At 33.6% G+C, this 24,712-nt stretch overlaps 1 protein-coding gene across 1 annotated transcript; it reads right to left on the reverse strand.

Moving 5' to 3' along the window:
* LOC133656734 (filensin-like) lies at positions 1-24,471 on the reverse strand. Its single transcript, XM_062057567.1, has 8 exons — positions 23,920-24,471; positions 14,392-14,452; positions 12,596-12,691; positions 7,035-7,127; positions 6,656-6,769; positions 2,254-2,474; positions 1,364-1,455; positions 1-1,294 (listed from the first exon to the last, which is right to left on the reverse strand). The coding sequence occupies exons 1-8, from the start codon at positions 24,288-24,290 to the stop codon at positions 276-278; spliced, it is 2,067 nt and encodes a 688-aa protein (XP_061913551.1). The 5' UTR covers positions 24,291-24,471; the 3' UTR covers positions 1-275.
* Between the last annotated feature and the right edge of the window lie 241 nt (positions 24,472-24,712).

Here is a 24,712-nt window from a genome sequence, read left to right on the forward strand (position 1 = left end):
TTTATGTTTGAGTAGTCTTTATTGAAGATGTCCAAGCAAATTAATACACAGCAAAATGGTTGGGGGCGGGCGCAGGCATCCAATTGAACCAATGAGCTCAAGAAGGTGAAATAAATGAAAAAGTTGGAAAACCGAAGGGTGGCACAAATTTTCAGTTGTCTTCTAATTCATCTTTTGAAAAGGTGGTACAGAGTAAATATTTTGTCCCAAGTTTTCAGAAAGTAAAGGACCAAAGCGCGAGCTGGAATGTGTGATGGATTCTTGAGGTTTGGTCTTTAATGCTTCCTCTTGCTGGATTTCTCGATGGTAGTTTCCACCACCATGGACGTCTCCTCATAACCTTTAAGTTTGCGGCCATCGGAGAACTTCTCCACAGACTCCACCACCACCTTTTCGTAGCTCATGGCATCCGGGGTAAAGCTACTGGAGCTGGAGCTGGAGCTGGAGCCGGAGCCGGAGCTGGAGCCGGAGCTGGTGCTGGTGCTGGTGCTGGTGCTGGTGCTGGTGCTGGAGCTGGAGCTGGAGCTAGAGCTGGTGCTGGGGACCCGGGGTGTTGATTTTGGAGAAGCCCTGCTTGGTCCATCATCATCTTTGTTCTTCTTTGGCTTGGTAGGATCCCCAGTTGGATCTTTAGGGTCAGGAGATGGCTGGACTGGGCCTGGATCTTTAGGTTGAGGGTCAGGCTCTTCATTCTTCTTGACCTTGCCTTTGCCGCCATTGTCCTTCCCTTTTCCTCCCCTGGCATCTTCCTTACTCCCCCCAGCGTTGAAAGGAGGAGTTGGACCAAGAGGTTTGGGCTGAGGAGGTTCAGGGGACATTGCGCTCCGTCCTAGAGGTTGATCTTTGATTGTGACAACGATGTTTCCGGAGGATGGTGTGGAAGTGTAGAAGCAAGGGTCCAGGTAGCTTCCTTCGCCGCTCACGAGAACGTAACGCCCCTTTGTGTAGAAGTCAGCGATCGGCTCAGGCTTCCTGTACTTCCTCATTCGATCTCTGACGATGTTGCACAGCGTGTCAAACGCCTTGCTGATCTGCGCTCCATCTGGCACATCCTGCGGAGATACTCCAGCAAGCACGGGCCTCTCCTCGGTCTTGTTCACTCCCTCTTCCTGGCCTTCAACCGAGGGCGTCCCCTTGGCATCTTCTTCTGGAGTCTCCCCAGCGGCGCCTCTGTCCTCTTGACCACTGTCAATCACGTCTCTTGGGGTTAGCTCCTTTTTCTTTTGGACTTTCTTGGCCATGATCTTTTGACGGGGCTTTATGTTGGTGATGTCTTGTATAGCAAGAGTGATATCTAAGAACACATAATGCGTCTTAGTGGTTATCCAGGAGTAGATTTGCACAGTTGATATACAGCGCTTACCTCGCCCCTTGTTTGAGGCGGAGGGGGTGTGAGAGTAGTGGTAGCTGGTGGTAAACAGGGTGATGGGGCTGCCGATTATGGCGGAGTTCAACCTGTGAATAAGGAAAAGACCAGCAGTTGTCAATGAACATTATTGCTAATGAAGTTCTAACTGAATGTCACCAAGGAATGGGGGGACGTTGAGACTTTTGGGGTGAAATCTAAACCGTAACAGAGGTGTAACCGGTGAGTGAGGGTAATCCACAATTCCAGGACTGTGTTGTCAAATATTTTTTAGGGACTCACTGCACCCTGTTGTGCTAAAATCTGTTTCAGTCTGACAAGTATACAGTCTGCTACACGAGCCACTGACTATTTTCTGCCTTAACTTGGTTCTGTATCAAAGGCACAGGAGAATAAATGCCTTATTTGCAGAAACGTTGCTTGATTTCTGCGTGACACAGGCTAAAACTTGAATTTGGATCTCTCTGAGACTTTTTGGACACCTGCAAGCTTGCAACTTTGTGGGATCTGTTTAGGTAGTCCTTCAAAGGGCCTGTTGCACAAAGTGAGGTCGATGAAACCCAAAAACCGAAGAACCCTGATCTCTACGAGCTGGAACACAAGCCTCTATCACAGAGTTCCTGCATATTTGCCAAGCGTAGGCAGACATAACAGAGGACCTGGCATTTATTTGCCAAAGAACCCAGTGAAAGGTTAACGTTAGGCACAACGTGAGTATTGAACGTCATACCCTAATCCGAAGATTGCAAATACCGTATCTCAGGTTGTGTCGTTCAACAAGCGTGGAAGGGTCTACAGATCGTGGTCGACTTCCAGATAGTTCCTTCACATTCAGTTGGACATATCCCCAGAATGACGTGGTAACCCTCATCCGCGTTTGCGTCTACCTGTTGTCCTCGTTCTCGATGATCCTCTTGTACCTCTCCAGCTCGTTCTCCAGAGACGTCTGGTACATGGCCAAGTGGCGACACTCGCTGGTGAACCTCTCCAAGGACCTCTCCGCTTCTTCGATCTCCTTGCGCAGGGATTCGATTTGCTCGTTGTACAGCTGGATCTCGTTGTCGAAACTCTCCTGGGTGCCCCTGATGGCTTGCTCCATCATGGCAGCCTGAGAGAGACACAATTGTGCGTTTTTAATCAAGACACTCTGATTGAGTTATTTGTGAGTGTTAAAAATGCCCGGGAGGATATTTAACAGGGTCATCAAGTCGGCACATGAGTGTTGTGTTGCTAATTCATTATGGGGTGTATTGACAATTTGAGCATGACTTAGGAAGTACACCATACACGGCGTATGGAAGTGTGTGGAAGCTATTTTGTATGATTATTGTCAAGGCTTTAGCATTATATACATTAAAAATACAACGCATGATTGGGTTATGCCTACATTTGTAACAAATTGGGCCTTGCCTGACATCTAGTGGTGAATATTTGTTATTGGCATATTGGCCATATTTGTTACTGTTAAATACACAAAGAAGGGGGAAACAAATATATAAAATATTGTTAATATGGCAAGAAAAAATATTAATATGATGCATTTCAAATATATTTAATAGAAAATAAATGGAGAATAGCATCAACCTGTTTTTGTTGCTACCAATTAGTCAGTAGCTAGTCTTTTTTTAATTATTGTTTTGCATTTGTAAATACTGTACTAATACACTTTAATGTTATGCAAGTTACAGTATTCACTATGATCGTGGGATATTTTAATGTTATTGTGGTTTTTGCTGACATCTAGTGGTGAATGTTTGTTATTGGCATATTAGCATGGAGGAGAAACATTATTAGCCAATATTTGTTATTATTTAATACACAAAGAAGGGGGGAACAAATCTATAAAATATTGTTAATATGACAAAAAAAATATTGATATCATTAATTTCAAAAAACAAATAAATGGAGAATAACATCAACCTATTTTTGTTGCTACCAATTAGTCAGTAGCTAGTCTTGTTTTAATTATTGTTTTGCATTTGTAATTACTGTACTAATACACTTTAATGTTATCCAAGTTACAGTATTCACTATGATCGTGGGATATTTTAATGTCATTGTGGTTTTTGCTGACATCTAGTGGTGAATGTTTGTTATTGGCATATTGGCAGGGAGGAGAAAAATTATTAGCCAATATTTGTTACTATTTAATACACAAAGAAGGGGGGAACAAATCTATAAAATATTGTTAATATGACAACAAAAAAAATGTATATAATTAATTTCAAATGTATTTATTAACAAATAAATGGAGAATAGCATCAACCTGTTTTTGTTGCTACCAATTAGTCAGTAGCTAGTCTTGTTTTAATTATTGTTTTGCATTTGTAATTACTGTACTAATACACTTTAATGTTATCCAAGTTACAGTATTCACTATGATCGTGGGATATTTTAATGTTATTGTGGTTTTTGCTGACATCTAGTGGTGATTGTTTGTTATTGGCGTATTGGCAGGGAGGAGAAAAATTATTAGCCAATATTTGTTACTATTTAATACACAAAGAAGGGGTAACAAATCTATAGGGGCGGTATAGCTCGGTTGGTAGAGCGGCCGTGCCAGCAACTTGAGGGTTGCAGGTTCGATCCCCGCCTCCGCCATCCTAGTCACTGCCGTTGTGTCCTTGGGCAAGACACTTTACCCACCTGCTCCCAGTGCCACCCACACTGGTTTGAATGTAACTTAGCTATTGGGTTTCACTATGTAAAGCGCTTTGAGTCACTTGAGAAAAAGCGCTATATAAATGTAATTCACTTCACTTCACAAAGAAGGGGTAACAAATCTATAAAATATTGTTAATATAACAAGAACAAATATTGATATGATTAATTTCAAATACATTTATTAACACATAAATGGAGAATAGCATCAACCGATTTTTGTTGCTACCAATTAATCGGTAGCTAGTCTTTTTTTAATTATTGTTTTGCATTTGTAAATACTGTCCTAATACACCTTAATGTTATCCAAGTTACAGTATTCACTATAATCGTGGGATATTTTAATGTTATTGTGGTTTTTGCTGACATCTAGTGGTGAATGTTTGTTATTGACATATTGGCAGGAAGGAGACACATTGTTAGCCAATATTTGTTATTATTTAATACTCAAAGAGAGGGAAAAAATCCATAAAATATTGTTAATATGACAAGAAAAAATATTTATATAATTAATTTCAAATATATTTATTAACAAATTAATGGAGAATAGCATCAACCTATTTTTGTTGCTACCAATTTAGTCAGTAGCTAGTCTTGTTTTAATTATTGTTTTGCATATGTAATTACTGTACTAATACACTTTAATGTTATCCAAGTTACAGTTTTCACTATGATCGTGGGATATTTTAATGTTATTTTGGTTTTTGCTGACATCTAGTGGTGAATGTTTGTTATTGGCATACTGGCAGGAAGGAGACAAATTATTAGCCAATATTTGTTATTATTTAATACACAAAGAAGGGGGAAACAAATCCATAAAATATTGTTAATATGACAAGAAAAAATATTGATATAATTAATTTCAAATATATTTATTAACAAACAAATGGAGACTAGCAACAACTTAATTTTGTCAATCAATTGTTGTAATGTTGCTACCAATCAGTCAGTAGCTAGACTTGTTATATTTATTGTTTTGTATTTGTAATTGCTGTGCTAATACAGTGTTACAATGTCATCCAAGTTATATGATAGTGAGGTATTTTCATGATATTTTGGTTTTTGCTGACATCTAGTGGCCTTTCCGTGCCACTGCCCCATTATACAGACTTGTCTGTATAATAAAAGGCCGATCATTTCCTGATCAAATGCACAAATAATTAATAACAAATATATAAAAAATATTATATTGAATGTATTCTCATAATCATACAAAATAATAAAAAAATAACTCTGTTTGTTGCACAATTTGTATTATTTTGCCACCATTGTGCTATTTAATTATTAAGTACTTCCCTATGCCTTGAAGTATTCATAATGAATTATATTTATACAGCGCTTTTCCCTAGTGACATAAACTAATTAACCGGCAATTAATTATGACAACAAGTTATACAGTACAATTACTAGTGAAATAAAAATAATATAACAAATATAATTGTTATCCAAGATGATGATAATAATACAAACGAAATGCTTATTATGACAGAAAGTGAAACAATAATAATAATAATTGTATTTATGTCATTATTATTATTATATCAATATTATTATTATTATTTACATAAATACAATAATAATATCAATATTAATGTGTGAGTATTCTCAAGAAAAATTGCTTATCTAAAGGGAATGTGATTAATCATGATTAGATTTTTGTATTTATAACTTGCTTAAAAATCATAAATAAAGGTGACAAGCAGATTTTTAACTATTTGTTTTCATCTCACAAAATAGTTCTGCAATACAGAATATAATAATACAATTGGCATCATGAGATAGTATTAAAGTTTAAAATATGTATTTTTTTCTGTCAAAATTTAAAGAACGAATACATTTAGTAAAAAAAATAAAAAAAATAAAAATAAAAAGTATTTTATTGAAACCCATTTTTTCCCAGGCCACATAGAATAGGGCCTTGAGTTTGACACCCATGTCCTATGAGAATAAAATTTATATTAATTAATATGAGCATATTAAGTGTTACTATATTCATTATTTATTATTTAATTAATCATATTATTTATTATATCATTATTATTATTAACTATTATTATTATTTAAGTTTTATTACATATTTTATAAATTATAATATTATATATTATAATTGTATTATATTATTTAATAATTATTATTATTATCATTATTGTAGCAAATTAATCATAGTATTTATTATATCATTATTATTATTAACTATTATTTTTATTTAATTTTTATTACATATTTTATAAATTATAATATTATATATTATAATTATATTATATTATTTAATAATTATTATTGTTATCATTATTATATCAAATTAATCATAGTATTTATTCTATCATTATTATTATTAACTATTATTTTTATTATTTAATTTTTATTACATATTTTATAAATTATAATACTATATATTATAATTATATTATATTATTTAATAACAATTATTATTATCATTATTATAGCAAATTAATCATATTATTTATTATTCTCATTGTTATGAGGAAATAAAGAATACAAATTCTCATTAAAATGATAAATGGCCTTCGAACTGTTTTGCCATTGTCCATATTGAAGGAACTAAAAAGGAAAAAAAAAAAGGTGACGTTGATGCAAAATCAGCAGTTGCCATGGTAACACGCTCACCTCGGCCTGCAGACGCTGCTTTTGCGCCTGCAGCTGACAGAGGGCGCTCTTGTACTCCTCCAGCTGACTCAACAGGCCAGGCAGTCTGCTTTGGGCCAACAGCTTCTCTTCTTCCTTCACAGGGACAAACCACAGCAGTGTTAGCCTCAACAACAACAACAACAAAAAGAAGATATTTCATGGAAAACAGCCCTCGCCACAGACTCATCACGATCATGTGTCCTGGCCAAGGCGAAGGGCAGGGTTTAGTGCACCCGTATACTTTGGCCAGCATGTATTAATGCATCAGGCAGCAACTCGGAGGCCAGTAACCTCATCAGCGCCTGACACGGCGTCCCCGGGGGGCTCGCACTCGCAATTATTTCGTCGGCCACCTCACCTCGGAGATGCCCACCGACACGGGGGGAACGAGCGGAAGCGTTTGGTTGATTTGCTGCAAAATGTTCACGTAGGTCTGAATCTCTGCAAGGTTCTGTCGTGGGAGAAGAACAAAAAAAAAACAAAGAAAAATGAGGCATTTTGCAAACTTAAGCATCTTTTTTTTGTTGTTGCTCAGGTTAGTGTTATTATAAGCTGATATATGCATTGTTTTGTATACCCAGCCTCATATAACACATGAGTGGGATTGTTGTATTATGTTAAAGCACCACAAGGCATCACATTTATGAGGACTTTTCATTTTTCATGTGCTTTGATATCTAAATAAAGGACTAGATTACCACCGTCGCCATCAAAAAGACCGGCAGGCAATAGTGTAAAGCTAGAAAATGACTCTGAATAAATATCAGCACTTTCCCTCGTTGATGAAAAAAACTCAAAGTAATCTGTTTGCCACACTCAGAGGTGGGTAGAGAACCCTAAAATTGTACTCAAGTAAGAGTACCATTACTTTAGAATATTAAGTAGTCATCCAAATCAGTGGTCCTCAACCACCTAACCGGTCCGCGGACCGATTGGTACCGGGCCGCACAAGAAATTAAAAAAAAAAAAAAAAAAAAAAAAAAAAAAAATTAAATAAACATAAAAAACACAATATATATACATTATATATCAATATAGATCAATACAGTCTGCAGGGATACAGTCCGTAAGCACACATGATTGTATTTCTTTATAAAAAAAATAAAAAATAAAAAATTAAAAAAAATCTTTTTCAACCACTGGTGTGTCGTGGGAGATTATGTAATTTCACCTATTTGGGTAAAAAATATTTTTTGCATCCAGTAATTATAGTCTGCAAATGATGTGTTGTTGTTGAGGGTCGGTGTTGTCTAGAGCTCCATATCAGTAGGTGGCAGCAGGTAGCTAATTGCTTTGTAGATGTCGGAAACAGCGGGAGGCAGGGTGCAGGTAAAAAAGGTATCTAATGCTTCAACCAAAAATAAAGGTGAGTGCCCCTAAGAAAAGGCATTGAAGTTTAGGGAAGGCTATGCAGAACAAAACTACAACTGAACTGGCTACAAAGTAAACAAAAACCGAACGCTGGACGACAGCAAAGACTTACTGTGGAGCAAAGACGGCGTCCACAAAGTACATCCGAACATGACATGACAATCAACAATGTCCCCACAAAGAAGGATAAAAACAATTGAAATATTCTTGATTGCTAAAACAAAGTAGATGCGGGAAATATCGCTCAAAGGAAGACATGAAACTGCTACAGGAAAATACCAAAAAAAGAGAAAAAGCCACCAATATAGGAGCGCAAGACAAGAACTAAAACACTACACAGAGGATATAGTGATGCATGCTTGGTTATGGTTTAAAGTCATATCCAACAATTGCGACAACATTTTTTTTTACTGTCAACTGAGTTTTTTTTTTTTAATGAATTTATTAATCAATCAACAAAACAATACACAACAATACCACCACAATGCAATGCAATTCCAAAACCAAACCCGTCCCAGCAACACTAAGAACAACAATAAATAGAGCAATTGAGAGCAATTGAGGACACACAAACACGACACAGAACAATCCAAACGTAGTGAGACAAAAATGAACATTATCGACAACAGCATCAATATTAATAACAATTTCAAAATAGCAGTGATTAAAAATCCCTCATTGACATTATCATTAAAAACATTAATACAAATAATAAAAAATTAGAAATGAACAATAGTGTCACAGTGGCTTACACCTGCACCACATCTCATAAGCTTTACAACACACTGTGTCCAATATTTTCCACAAAGATATAATAAGTCATATTTTGGTTCATTTAATAGTTGAAACAAATTTAAATAATGGATCCCATATTCTAATATATGACTCATTATTATCTAAACTAAATGCAATTTGTTCTACTGATATCATCTCCATAGCTTGTGTGTACCAGTCAGTATGAGTTGGACTATCAACAGCTATCCATTTTTTTAATATTACCCTTTTTGTTATTATGCATATTGAAAGAAAAGCATTTTTACTCTTTGATGACACGTTATTAAATTGATGGAGATCCCCAAGAATACAAGTTTGCAGTGTCATTCCGATGTTTGTATTAAGGAATGTGATTGCTTCTTTTGTTGTTTTCAACCATAACTCTTTTATTCTCTGACATTCCCACAATAAATGAACAAGAGTTCCCAATCTTTTACAGTCTATTCAATATCTTAAATTGAGTCAGCTTATCTTTAATGCTTCTAAAGGGCTTATTGGCATTTTTCCAAATATAAATATAATATGTCTCTTTCATCTAAAATGTTTAAGTCCATCATCCATTTCCGAACACATGCATCATTTGCATTTCTAGTGTGGTGTTCATTTATTATTCCATAAAATAGTTTAATTAATTTCTTGATTGTATCTTGATTAAAAAGTGCATCTTCCAGGTCATGGCTATTCGAAGACATACTTTCAGAGGATATGCATTTATTTGCAGCGTGTTTTAAAGAGATAAAATGTAAAAAATGATTTCTGGGTACATTATATTGATCAACTAAATCATTGAACGGTTTAAAAGAGTTTTTATTAATAATATGATGAGGTTTAGTAATACCTCTGTATTTCCATGTTGTCCATTTAACCACATTTTTATTAATTATGATATTAGGATTGTACCAAAGCTGTTGATTTACAGATGTCATTGGGTTGATTCCTAGTATTTTCTGGCACAGTTTTAGAATGTTAAAGGTGGCTAATATTGGGCTCTGCCTCAATTCATTAGGTATTTTTTAAATATAATATAAGCTCCCCACATCAATGTCCAAATTCATTAACATATTTTTTCTATGTTGATCCAGTCCTTATCTGCAGAAGAATGAAATAAGTGGCTTGCTTGTTCACAACCGAAGGAGATATAATAATGTAAGAAGTTTGGTAATTGTAGTCCTCCTTTATCTTGTGTACAAGACAACCTTAAGTATGAACAACTGGCCTTCTTTCCACACCATATAAAATGTGATATCATTGTATGTATTTTCTTAAACCAACTTTTATTAATTAGGACAGGCATCATTTTCAGTATATAATTAACTGCTGGCAGTATACTCATTTTTACTATGAGTTTTGTTTTTTAATGATTTCTGCTGGTGGTGTGCCTCCGGATTTTTTCAATGCAAAAAATGTGCCTTGGCTCCAAAAAGGTTGAAAAACACTGGTGCAGCGCATGCGCAGTAGCCCCGTTTAGGTTGTTGAACGTAGACATGCCGGCAGCGGGAAGTTTTGGATGAGCACGCTCTGGAGCAAACTTTTAAGAACTCAGCCAACACGCCTTGTCTGCATCTTTTATGATTAGACAAGACAACTCATATATTTGCAAGGCCATTTTCAAGAAGGATATTTAAAGAGAAATTACATCGTGTGAGACGATACCGGCCAACCCCGGAAGTTTGCTCAGCTGTCGATGAAATGTGAGTTCGGTAGGGATGTAACGGTACACAAAAATTTCGGTTCGGTACGTACCTCGGTTTAGAGGTCACGGTTCGGTTCATTTTCGGGTACAGTAAGAAAACAACAAAATATATATTTGTTGGTTATTTATTTACCAAATATGTAAACAATGGCTTTATCCTTTAAACATTGGGAACACTATAATAATTCTGCCCACGTTAATCAACATTAAACTGGCATCAAGTTGTTGCTCAGATTAAATAAAATGACAAAACTTTTCTTCTACATATAAAAAGTGCAACATTAAACAGTTTCAAGTCAACTCATCATGCTTAATTTATTACAGCATTTAGGAAGCCTGTAGTTGATTTTTATTATGTAAATGTTATATTTTTATCAACATATGAGAGCAGGGACCCTGCCATTCAAAACTAGGCTGCTCCATTACTAATGATTAATGCAGTGGTTCTTAACCTGGGTTCGATCGAACCCTAGGAGTTCGGTGAGTCGGGCACAGGGGTTCGGCGGAGGTCAAGACACACCCGACTCATCGTGTAAATAAAAACTTCTCCCTAATGGCTTATTACGGATACGGCAACAGCAGTAGTCAGACTGATTTGCGGGTGTGTAATTTGTTGTGAGTTTATGCACTGTGTTGGTTTTGTTCTTTGAACAAGGTGATGTTCATGCACGCTTCATTTTGTGCACCAATACAAAAACATGGTAACACTTTAGTATGGGGAACATATCCACCATTAATTAGTTTCTTATTAACATGCTAATTAGTAACATATTGGCTCTTAACTAGTACTTATTAATGCCTTATTCGGCATGGCCTTATTATAACCCTAACCCTCTAACCCTGGCCCTAACCCTCTAACCCTAACCCTAACCAAATAACTCTAAATTAAGTCTTTGTAACTTAGAATATGTTCCCCATACTAAAGTGTTACCAAAAACATATAACGTTGTCTTGAATTTGGAAAAAGAAACCTTTTATTTTTCACTAAAGAAGGGTTCGGTGAATGCGCATATGAAACTGGTGGGGTTTGGTACCTCCAACAAGGTTAAGAACCACTGGATTAATGTAACTATAGCTGAAAAAATGGTACAATAGCAATAGGAGAGACTATTCATCCCTGAACACCATGGAGTTCATGTAGGCTTAATGATGCACTTACATTATTATATCAACTATCAGAGACAGAAACTCTTCATTTAACATAATGTCCTTTTTTGCTGCTTCAACACAGCTCAATCAACACAGAAAAAGGTCAAGTGAAACAACAGACAGACAGGGCTTTGCTGTCCGTAACACACACACACACATAACGCAAAATGAGCTAACATTACGCTAAAAGAAAATTAGCCTTCACCTAAAGCCAGGACTGCGAGCGAGCTGAACTGCCTTTTATATTTCTAGAAGGTCAACGGGCTCATAGTGATGTTACTAGTAGTTGACTTGGTGTTTATTATAATTTGGGGAGAGTCCGCGGCCTGATGATTACCTGCTAAACGCTAAGCACTGACTACATGCACTCTGAATACGCACTACTGATTGGCTGTTGTGTGGGTGGGAAAATGCTGGGTGCTGTGTAGAGTACTGACAGAGACAGAGGCAGAAGGAAGCGGAGGCGGCTACTTAATGTGTCCGTGTGGAAACTCGTTCGGTACACCTCCTAACCGAACCGAAACCCCCGTACCGAAACGGTTCAATACAAATACACGTACCGTTACACCCCTAGAGTTCGGATATTTTATTTCTTTATTTTTCCACGTTTAAAATGTTTTTTTGCAATTTTAATTTTGACATAAGATATGTTTTAATTGCTGATGCGAGTTTATTGATTTTTAAATGCGGCAGAAAAAACCTGTTATGTACACTGTTGGTGGTGATTCAATGGCCAGTAGTGCGTAAATGTGTTTCTGTATAGTATTTCTCCAGCAATGGTAATGATGGTATTTTGAGAGGTCATCATTGAAGTCGGACATCACTGAAGGCCTAGGTGGGAAACGCACAGCCCGCCACTGTAGTTTGCTGTACGGTGCTCCGTCATTGCACGGACTGATAAGATAACATTGTTTTCCACTACTGCCGCTGACCTTCCTGTGCCGATCTCTGGTGGAGGTGATGTCATCCTGCAGGAACTGAGACTGGATTTGGTGCTCCAGATTTTTCAGCAGGTCACTGTCGGCCTCCTGGAGGGCGGTCAAGAGGACAGGCAAGAGAGGGAGGGAAGTCACGAGCAAAATGCAACACCATAGCCATGTGGATTTGTTCATTCTACTAAAGCTTTCATGATAACAATTACTATGTATAAGGGTTATGAGTTTGAAATACTATTTTTTTATATAATTTAGATAATTATTTTACATTTAAATATATTGTTTAAACCCAAAAATAGGTATATATTAAGTTTGAGAAACTATATATTTAGTTTAGTTTAAATTGAATTCATAAAAAATAAATAAATAAATAAAAATAAATAAATAAATAAATAAATTGATTTAATTTATAATTTATTTAGGATTTTTTTTATCAGTATAATTTAACTAAAAAATGTTTTTCAATTTGAATATTGACCGGAGAAGTAAATATTATACAATATAATAGTGATAATGATAAACATAACAGTTAATATATTGTATTTGACTTTTTTTTATTTAATTGGATTTAGCACGTACTGTAAATGTATCATTACATTTAAAAAATAAAATTACAATTTTAAAATGTTTTTCAACAATAATTGTAATAATTCTTGTTTTTATAAATAAATAACTAATTTTTCTAACTGCAGTGAAGAAAACATAAAATATATACTCAGAGTTTGGAGAAATATTTTTTTATATAGTTTAAATAATTATTTTACTTTTAAATATATAATTCAATCCTTAACATTTTTTTTAAGTTTGACAAACTCTATTTTTAGTTTGAATAGTTATTTTTAATTACATCAGCATTTTTAATAATAATAATAACACTATTTAGATTTTTTTATTTGACTTTTTAAAGATTTGATCAGGGTATATTTTAAAATGATTTATACTTGATTTTAGCACAGTTATCAATTATTTAAAAAAAAATTGTTTGAAATGTTTTGACAGCAAAAATGTATCTTGCAATTATGTTTTTATAAGTATATAACTAATTGTGTTTACTACACCGAAAACTACCATGATAAAAATATTAGTTTATTATTAAGTTTAAATAATTATTTTGCATTTATAAAAAAGCTATAGTATACCCAAAAATATGTATTTAAAAAAAAATAATTTAGCTATAAATATTTTGAAAGTTTGCGTATTGAAATAAATATTATATAATATAGCAAAGATAACATAAAGTTTTTGTTTTTTTTAAACATTTTTTTTAGATTCGATTTGATCATATTTCAGTACATAACTCCACGTTTGTTCATTCATAGTTTTGATGCCTTCAGTGACAATCTACAATGTAAATAGTCATGAAAATAAAGAAAATGCATTGAAGGAGAAGGTGGGTCCAAACTTTTGGCCTGTATATATATCATTACATTTATAAATGTATTTAGATTTCTTTGTTTTGCAGGTTTTATCAACAATAATTGAGTTTGTAATTTTTTTTTTTGCAAATATATAAATTGGTGGTTGATATTAGAAAAAATAATAATAATACACAGATATACAGTGTACGTTTATTTTCTGTAAAATATATTTTTATTGAACATTTCCTATTACATTTACAATTAATTCATAAATAAAAATTGTATTTTGAGATTTTATCTTTTTTTTGTTTGATTATACTTTTACACTATTTAGCATGTACAAATAGAATGATTTAAAAAATTAAATAAGTCAAACAATCATGTATACTTTGTCCAATAAATACTACAAATATTTGTTTTCTATCAGTACATTACCTTGTTTAGCTGTTCCAGAGTGCCCCTCAGCTGCTCTTGATAATCACATTCATTTCTGTATCTGCCAAAAAAAATAAAAAAATTATATTTTGTCATACGTTTGAGAAAATATAGTGCACACTATTTAGAAAAAACGATTGGGACAAAACCATTTTTCGAAAAGTGTGTCCGCACTTCATGAACACATGTCATTCCCATGATCACACAATGTTTTTCTACCTTTAAAGTGATGTCAGGTCTTCCAATCAGCCCAAAGTGTTGCTTTTATACTCAGTTCAGCTGCAGAAGTGTGACGCAAATTGACTTGTGTATATGTGATGGAAAAATGAAGGGGGTGACAACTGTGGCTTGTGGGTCGGGGACCCTGATCAGAACCCGTCATGAAAAGTGGCGGGTGTGCTTCCTAATTGTGCAGTAGGAATGTGCTTCTTTCACACCGTCTGTTAAAGGACATCACAAGACATGCTCGGTGAAGAGGAAGCCTGAAAGCATTTGGTATTCGCTCCGTATTCTGCTCAACTCGTCGATGTCGTGTTCTGCGGAACAAAATGGGTATTCCATTGTGGAGCTGGGGATGCATGGACATTTTTCTACAACATGACAATTTACTCTGCACTCTTATTCTCGACTTGACATTTCTGACACGGTAGCTGTTGGGGGTGTTTACAATCCCCACGGAATTTGGTATGCCTCCTAGCCGCTGACTATTTTTCTCGCTGTAATTCTAAAATTAGAAGTGCCAAAGATTAGCAAGCCCTCCTAAATGGAAAGAAGTGTACACACTTTCAAACAGAATTGCCCTTTTTTAAAAAAAACAACTTTGCCTATCGTTTACAATCAATATGAGAGACTTTTTATGATTTTAAAAGACGATAAACGCTTGAAAGATGTGGGTAATGCGAGCCACAATTGTAGCCTTCAAAGCCCTCTAAGACAACTTCAAAAACCCTCCATCAACGTTTTATATACACACTGCAAGTCTATATATAATGTAGTAACAGACACCTTCATAACAATATGTGATATGTACAATATACACACTGCAAGTATATATATAATGTAGTAACAGACACCTTCATAACAATATGTAATATGTACAATATACACACTGCAAGTATATATATAATGTAGTAACAGACACCTTCATAACAATATGTGATATGTACAATATACACACTGCAAGTATATATATAATGTAGTAACAGACACCTTCATAACAATATGTAATATGTACAATATACACACTGCAAGTATATATATAATGTAGTAACAGAAACCTTCATAACAATATGTAATATGTACAATATAAACACTGTAAGTATACGTATAATGTAGTAACAGACACCTTCATAACATTATGTAATATGTTTTATATACGCACTGCAATTATATATATATAATGTACTAAAATACACCTTCATAACACTAAGTAATATGTACAATATACACACTGCAAGTATATATATGATGTAGTAACAGACACCTTCATAACATTACGTAATAAGTTTTACATACACACTGAAAGTATGTATATAATGTAGTAACAGACACCTTCATAACAATATGTGATATGTACAATATACACACTGCAAGTATATATATAATGTAGTAACAGACACCTTCATAACAATATGTAATATGTACAATATACACACTGCAAGTATATGTATAATGTAGTAACAGACACCTTCATAACAATATGTAATATGTACAATATACACACTGCAAGTATATATATAATGTAGTAACAGACACCTTCATAACAATATGTAATATGTACAATATACACACTGCAAGTATATATAATGTAGTAACAGAGACCTTCATAACAATATGTACAATATACACACTGCAAGTATATAATGTAGTAACAGACACCTTCATAACAATATGTAATATGTACAATATACACACTGCAAGTATATATAATGTAGTAACAGACACCTTCATAACAATATGTAATATGTACAATATACACACTGCAAGTATATATATATAATGTAGTAACAGACACCTTCATAACAATATGTAATATGTACAATATACACACTGCAAGTATATATATATAATGTAGTAACAGACACCTTCCTAACAATATGTAATATGTACAATATACACACTGCAAGTATATAATGTAGTAACAGACACCTTCATAACAATATGTGATATGTACAATATACACACTGCAAGTATATATATAATGTAGTAACAGACACCTTCATAACAATATGTAATATGTACAATATACACACTGCAAGTATATGTATAATGTAGTAACAGACACCTTCATAACAATATGTAATATGTACAATATACACACTGCAAGTATATATATAATGTAGTAACAGACACCTTCATAACAATATGTAATATGTACAATATACACACTGCAAGTATATATAATGTAGTAACAGAGACCTTCATAACAATATGTACAATATACACACTGCAAGTATATAATGTAGTAACAGACACCTTCATAACAATATGTAATATGTACAATATACACACTGCAAGTATATATAATGTAGTAACAGACACCTTCATAACAATATGTAATATGTACAATATACACACTGCAAGTATATATATATAATGTAGTAACAGACACCTTCATAACAATATGTAATATGTACAATATACACACTGCAAGTATATATATATAATGTAGTAACAGACACCTTCCTAACAATATGTAATATGTACAATATACACACTGCAAGTATATAATGTAGTAACAGACACCTTCATAACAAGATGTAATATGTACAATATACACACTGCAAGTATATATAATGTAGTAACAGACACCTTCATAACAATATGTAATATGTACAATATACACACTGCAAGTATATATATAATGTAGTAACAGACACCTTCATAACAATATGTAATATGTACAATATACACACTGCAAGTGTATATATAATGTAGTAACAGACACCTTCATAACAATATGTAATATGTTCAATATACATACTGCAAGTATATAATGTAGTAACAGACACCTTCATAACAATACGTAATATGTACAATATACATACTGCAAGTATATAATGTAGTAACAGACACCTTCATAACAATATGTAATATGTACAATATACACACTGCAAGTATATATATAATGTAGTAACAGACACCTTCATAACAATATGTAATATGTACAATATACACACTGCAAGTGTATATATAATGTAGTAACAGACACCTTCATAACAATATGTAATATGTTCAATATACATACTGCAAGTATATAATGTAGTAACAGACACCTTCATAACAATACGTAATATGTACAATATACATACTGCAAGTATATAATGTAGTAACAGACACCTTCATAACAATATGTAATATGTACAATATACACACTGCAAGTATATATATAATGTAGTAACAGACACCTTCATAACAATATGTAATATGTACAATATACACACTGCAAGTGTATATATAATGTAGTAACAGACACCTTCATAACAATATGTAATATGTTCAATATACATACTGCAAGTATATAATGTAGTAACAGAAACCTTCATAACAATATGTAATATGTACAATATAAACACTGTAAGTATACGTATAATGTAGTAACAGACACCTTCATAACATTATGTAATATGTTTTATATACGCACTGCAATTATATATATATAATGTACTAAAATACACCTTCATAACACTAAGTAATATGTACAATATACACACTGCAAGTATATATATGATGTAGTAACAGACACCTTCATAACATTACGTAATAAGTTTTACATACACACTGAAAGTATGTATATAATGTAGTAACAGACACCTTCATAACAATATGTGATATGTACAATATACACACTGCAAGTATATATATAATGTAGTAACAGACACCTTCATAACAATATGTAATATGTACAATATACACACTGCAAGTATATATATAATGTAGTAACAGACACCTTCATAACAATATGTAATATGTACAATATACACACTGCAAGTATATGTATAATGTAGTAACAGACACCTTCATAACAATATGTAATATGTACAATATACACACTGCAAGTATATATATAATGTAGTAACAGACACCTTCATAACAATATGTAATATGTACAATATACACACTGCAAGTATATATAATGTAGTAACAGAGACCTTCATAACAATATGTACAATATACACACTGCAAGTATATAATGTAGTAACAGACACCTTCATAACAATATGTAATATGTACAATATACACACTGCAAGTATATATAATGTAGTAACAGACACCTTCATAACAATATGTAATATGTACAATATACACACTGCAAGTATATATATATAATGTAGTAACAGACACCTTCATAACAATATGTAATATGTACAATATACACACTGCAAGTATATATATATAATGTAGTAACAGACACCTTCCTAACAATATGTAATATGTACAATATACACACTGCAAGTATATAATGTAGTAACAGACACCTTCATAACAAGATGTAATATGTACAATATACACACTGCAAGTATATATAATGTAGTAACAGACACCTTCATAACAATATGTAATATGTACAATATACACACTGCAAGTATATATATAATGTAGTAACAGACACCTTCATAACAATATGTAATATGTACAATATACACACTGCAAGTGTATATATAATGTAGTAACAGACACCTTCATAACAATATGTAATATGTTCAATATACATACTGCAAGTATATAATGTAGTAACAGACACCTTCATAACAATACGTAATATGTACAATATACATACTGCAAGTATATAATGTAGTAACAGACACCTTCATAACAATATGTAATATGTACAATATACACACTGCAAGTATATATATAATGTAGTAACAGACACCTTCATAACAATATGTAATATGTACAATATACACACTGCAAGTGTATATATAATGTAGTAACAGACACCTTCATAACAATATGTAATATGTTCAATATACATACTGCAAGTATATAATGTAGTAACAGACACCTTCATAACAATACGTAATATGTACAATATACATACTGCAAGTATATAATGTAGTAACAGACACCTTCATAACAATATGTAATATGTACAATATACACACTGCAAGTATATATATAATGTAGTAACAGACACCTTTATAACATTACGTATTATGTTTAACATACACACTGCAAGTATATATATATATATATATAATGTAGTAACAGACACCTTCATAACAATATGTAATGTGTACAATATACACACTGCAAGTATATATATAATGTAGTAACAGACACCTTCATAACATTACGTATTATGTTTAACATACACACTGCAAGTATATATATCTATAATGTAGTAACAGACACCTTCATAACAATATGTAATGTGTACAATATACACACTGCAAGTATATATATAATGTAGTAACAGACACCTTCATAACAATACGTAATATGTACAATATACACACTGCAAGTATATATATAATGTAGTAACAGACACCTTCATAACAATACGTAATATGTACAATATACACACTGCAAGTATATATATAATGTAGTAACAGACACCTTCATAACAATATGTAATATGTACAATATACACACTGCAAGTATATATATAATGTAGTAACAGACACCTTCATAACAATATGTAATATGTACAATATACACACTGCAAGTATATATATATAATGTAGTAACAGACACCTTCATAACAATATGTAATATGTACAATATACACACTGCAAGTGTATATATAATGTAGTAACAGACACCTTCATAACAATATGTAATATGTTCAATATACATACTGCAAGTATATAATGTAGTAACAGACACCTTCATAACAATACGTAATATGTACAATATACATACTGCAAGTATATAATGTAGTAACAGACACCTTCATAACAATATGTAATATGTACAATATACACACTGCAAGTATATATATAATGTAGTAACAGACACCTTTATAACATTACGTATTATGTTTAACATACACACTGCAAGTATATATATATATATATATATATATATATATATATATATATATATATATATATATATATATATATAATGTAGTAACAGATACCTTCATAACAATATGTAGTATGTACAATATACACACTGCAAGTATATATATAATGTAGTAACAGACACCTTCATAACATTACGTATTATGTTTAACATACACACTGCAAGTATATATATAATGTAGTAACAGACACCTTCATAACATTACGTATTATGTTTAACATACACACTGCAAGTATATATATAATGTAGTAACAGACACCTTCATAACAATATGTAATATGTACAATATACACACTGCAAGTATATATATAATGTAGTAACAGACACCTTCATAACATTACGTATTATGTTTAACATACACACTGCAAGTATATATATATATAATGTAGTAACAGACACCTTCATAACAATATGTAATGTGTACAATATACACACTGCAAGTATATATATAATGTAGTAACAGACACCTTCATAACATTACGTATTATGTTTAACATACACACTGCAAGTATATATATCTATAATGTAGTAACAGACACCTTCATAACAATATGTAATGTGTACAATATACACACTGCAAGTATATATATAATGTAGTAACAGACACCTTCATAACAATACGTAATATGTACAATATACACACTGCAAGTATATATATAATGTAGTAACAGACACCTTCATAACAATACGTAATATGTACAATATACACACTGCAAGTATATATATAATGTAGTAACAGACACCTTCATAACAATATGTAAAATGTACAATATACACACTGCAAGTATATATATAATGTAGTAACAGACACCTTCATAACAATATGTAATATGTACAATATACACACTGCAAGTATATATATACAGTATAATGTAGTAACAGACACCTTCATAACAATATGTAATATTTCAATATTTACTGTATTTTGATCATTTTAATCATTTCTGGGACTGATTTCTTCCACGTATTGATTTCTGTTTCCATTGCAACACACTTCTGACTTTTGGCAACAAATTTGTGTCCGACTTCCGGAATCAAACACGAGTGTGTTTTCTAATCATGGCAGATTTGGTAGCAGACAACGAAGACAACAGATTTTGGTCAAATGAGAATTCACAACCTTATCTTTTTGAAGCTGAACATACCGCTGCTTATAGAAGCGATCACGAAGGAAGAGTGATTAACAATTAACAAGCCGATTTTGACATGTTAGACTACAAAAAAACAAACCCTTTTGTCTTCTTGTCTCTCATGATGCAGTTCCCCATTAACCATAGGGCCGGGGCTTGTTGTTGGGCCGTGAGCGCCCCCCTGAGGGTCTGTATGGGCGGCAGCGGTACTCAATTGTAATGATGGCCGTAACTACCATTGAGGACAACAAGGTCATGTCCTTAGTATTTTTTTTTTAGGTGATGAAAGAATGATGACATGACTGACTGTAAATGTAAACTGACTGTATTTATGTTATTCACATGTGAATAATGCTGTATAATAGACTGTATTTATGTTATTCACATGTGAATAATGCTCTATAATAGACTGTATTTATATTATTCACATGTGAATAATGCTGTATAATAGACTGTATTTATATTATTCACATGTGAATAATGCTGTATAATAGACTGTATTTGTTATTCACATGTGAATAATGCTGTATAATAGACTGTATTTACATTATTCACATGTGAATAATGCTGTATAATAGACTGTATTTATGTTATTCACATGTGAATAATGCTCTATAATAGACTGTATTTATATTATTCACATGTGAATAATGCTATATAATAGACTGTATTTACGTTATTCACATGTGAATAATGCTGTATAATAGACTGTATTTATGTTATCCACATGTGAATAATGCTGAATAATGCTGTATAATAGACTGTATTTACGTTATTCACATGTGAATAATGCTGTATAATAGACTGTTTTTACGTTATTCACATGTGAATAATGCTGTATAATAGACTGTATTTATGTTATCCACATGTGAATACTGCTGTATAATAGACTGTATTTATGTTATTCACATGTGAATAATGCTGAATAATGCTGTATAATAGACTGTATTCACGTTATTCACATGTGAATAATGCTGTATAATAGACTGTATTTACGTTATTCACATGTGAATAATGCTGTATAATAGACTGTATTTATGTTATTCACATGTGAAAAATGCTGTATAATAGACTGTATTTACGTTATTCACATGTGAATAATGCTGTATAATAGACTGTATTTATGTTATCCACATGTGAATACTGCTGTATAATAGACTGTATTTATGTTATTCACATGTGAATAATGCTGTATAATAGACTGTATTTATGTTATTCACATGTGAATAGTGCTGTATAATAGACTGTATATATGTTATTCACATGTGAATAATGCTGTATAATAGACTGTATTTATATTATCCACATGTGAATACTGCTGTATAATAGACTGTATTTATGTTATTTACATGTGAATAATGCTGTATAATAGACTGTATTTACGTTATTCACATGTGAATAATGCTGTATAATAGACTGTATATATGTTATTCACATGTGAATAATGCTGTATAATAGACTGTATTTATATTATCCACATGTGAATACTGCTGTATAATAGACTGTATTTATGATATTCACATGTGAATAATGCTGTATAATAGACTGTATTTACATTATTCACATGTGAATAATGCTGTATAATAGACTGTATTTATGTTATTCACATGTGAATAATGCTGTATAATAGACTGATGTGGCTTGTTGATGCAGTACCGCCTGAGGGATGGAAGGTCACGGGCTTAGCTGCTTACGTGCAGTGATTTCTCCAGATTCTCTGAACCCTTTGATGATATTACGGAGCGTAGATGGTGAAATCCCTAAATTCTTTGCAATAGCTGGTTGAGAAAGGTTTTTCTTAAACTGTTCAACAATTTGCTCACGCATTTGTTGACAAAGTGGTGACCCTCGCCCCCATCCTTGTTTGTGAATGACTGAGCATTTCATGGAATCTACTTTCATAACCAATCATGGCACCCACCTGTTCCCAATTTGCCTGTTCACCTGTGGGATGTTCCAAATAAGTGTTTGATGAGCATTCCTCAACTTTATCAGTATTTATTGCCACCTTTCCCAACTTCTTTGTCACGTGTTGCTGACATCAAATTCTAAAGTTAATGATTATTTGCAAAGATTTTTGTTTTTTTATCAGTTTGAACATCAAATATTCAGCATATTCAACTGAATATGGGTTGAAAATGATTTGCAAATCATTGTATTCCGTTTATGTTTACATCTAACACAATTTCCCAACTCATATGGAAACGGGGTTTGTATTCTGTTTATATTTACCATTTACACAACGTGCCAACTTCACTGGTTTTGGGTTTTGTACTTCAAATATTCAAGTCTATTCTTGCCTCCTCCCAAATTCCAAGCACCTTTCCCCTCCCTTTCTCTTGAATCGGCGCATCGGTTGTCTTACTTGTTGGTGAACTCATCCAGCATGCGGCAGGCGTCCCTCAGCTCCCTCTCCAGCTTGCCGTGGTCGGTGGTCAGCTCTCGGATGCGCTGCCGGTTGACGTCAATCTGCTCCCTGAAGGTCTCCTCCAGGCCGCTGACCTCCTCCATTCTCTGCAGGGTCTCCAGCTGCTTGCGGAACACGGCGTTGCGCTGCTCCAGCACCCGAGCCCGGTTGATGTAGCGGGCGAAGCGGCTGTTGAGCTCCTGGAGGTTCTCCCAGCCTTGGATGGCGGAGATGCCCGCGGAGTCCTCCTCGGGCTCCTCGTGGACGACATCGGAGCGCTCGTACTTTTCCTTGCGCACCTCCCTGCGCAGGTAGCTGGTCTTGAACATGGTGCTCGGCGTCGGTGGCGTCTCTTGCTCGCTTCGGCTTCTTTATCGTGCGGAAACCAGGGTGCTCACCCTCGGCTGTCTCATGCCGGACTAAACGCCGCTCAGCGCCGGTTGGCAGCGAAATAGCTCCCAAAAGCTGACCCCCCGGGCAGTGGTGGCGACTTGTTGTGAGCCTGGGGCCTTCCAGAGTTGATTGTTGTCTTTTGTGGCGCAGATTACAAAAGCCATGCTAATGATGACAAAGCACAACGGCTAAAAAAAACCCCCACATTGTTGGCCCCCTGCACGAAAGCTCTGGGTACTATTGTTGGGCTTCTCGGTCAGCCGCTTTCTAGATCCGTGGATGATGAGGCAGGTTTGAGAAGTTTCAGGCATGATAGCAGAGTAAAGATGCAGTGTAATGTTATTTAGATGCAGAACCT

This window comes from Entelurus aequoreus, linkage group LG09 (genome assembly GCF_033978785.1).
Source record: "Entelurus aequoreus isolate RoL-2023_Sb linkage group LG09, RoL_Eaeq_v1.1, whole genome shotgun sequence".
Lineage (NCBI taxonomy): Eukaryota > Metazoa > Chordata > Actinopteri > Syngnathiformes > Syngnathidae > Entelurus > Entelurus aequoreus.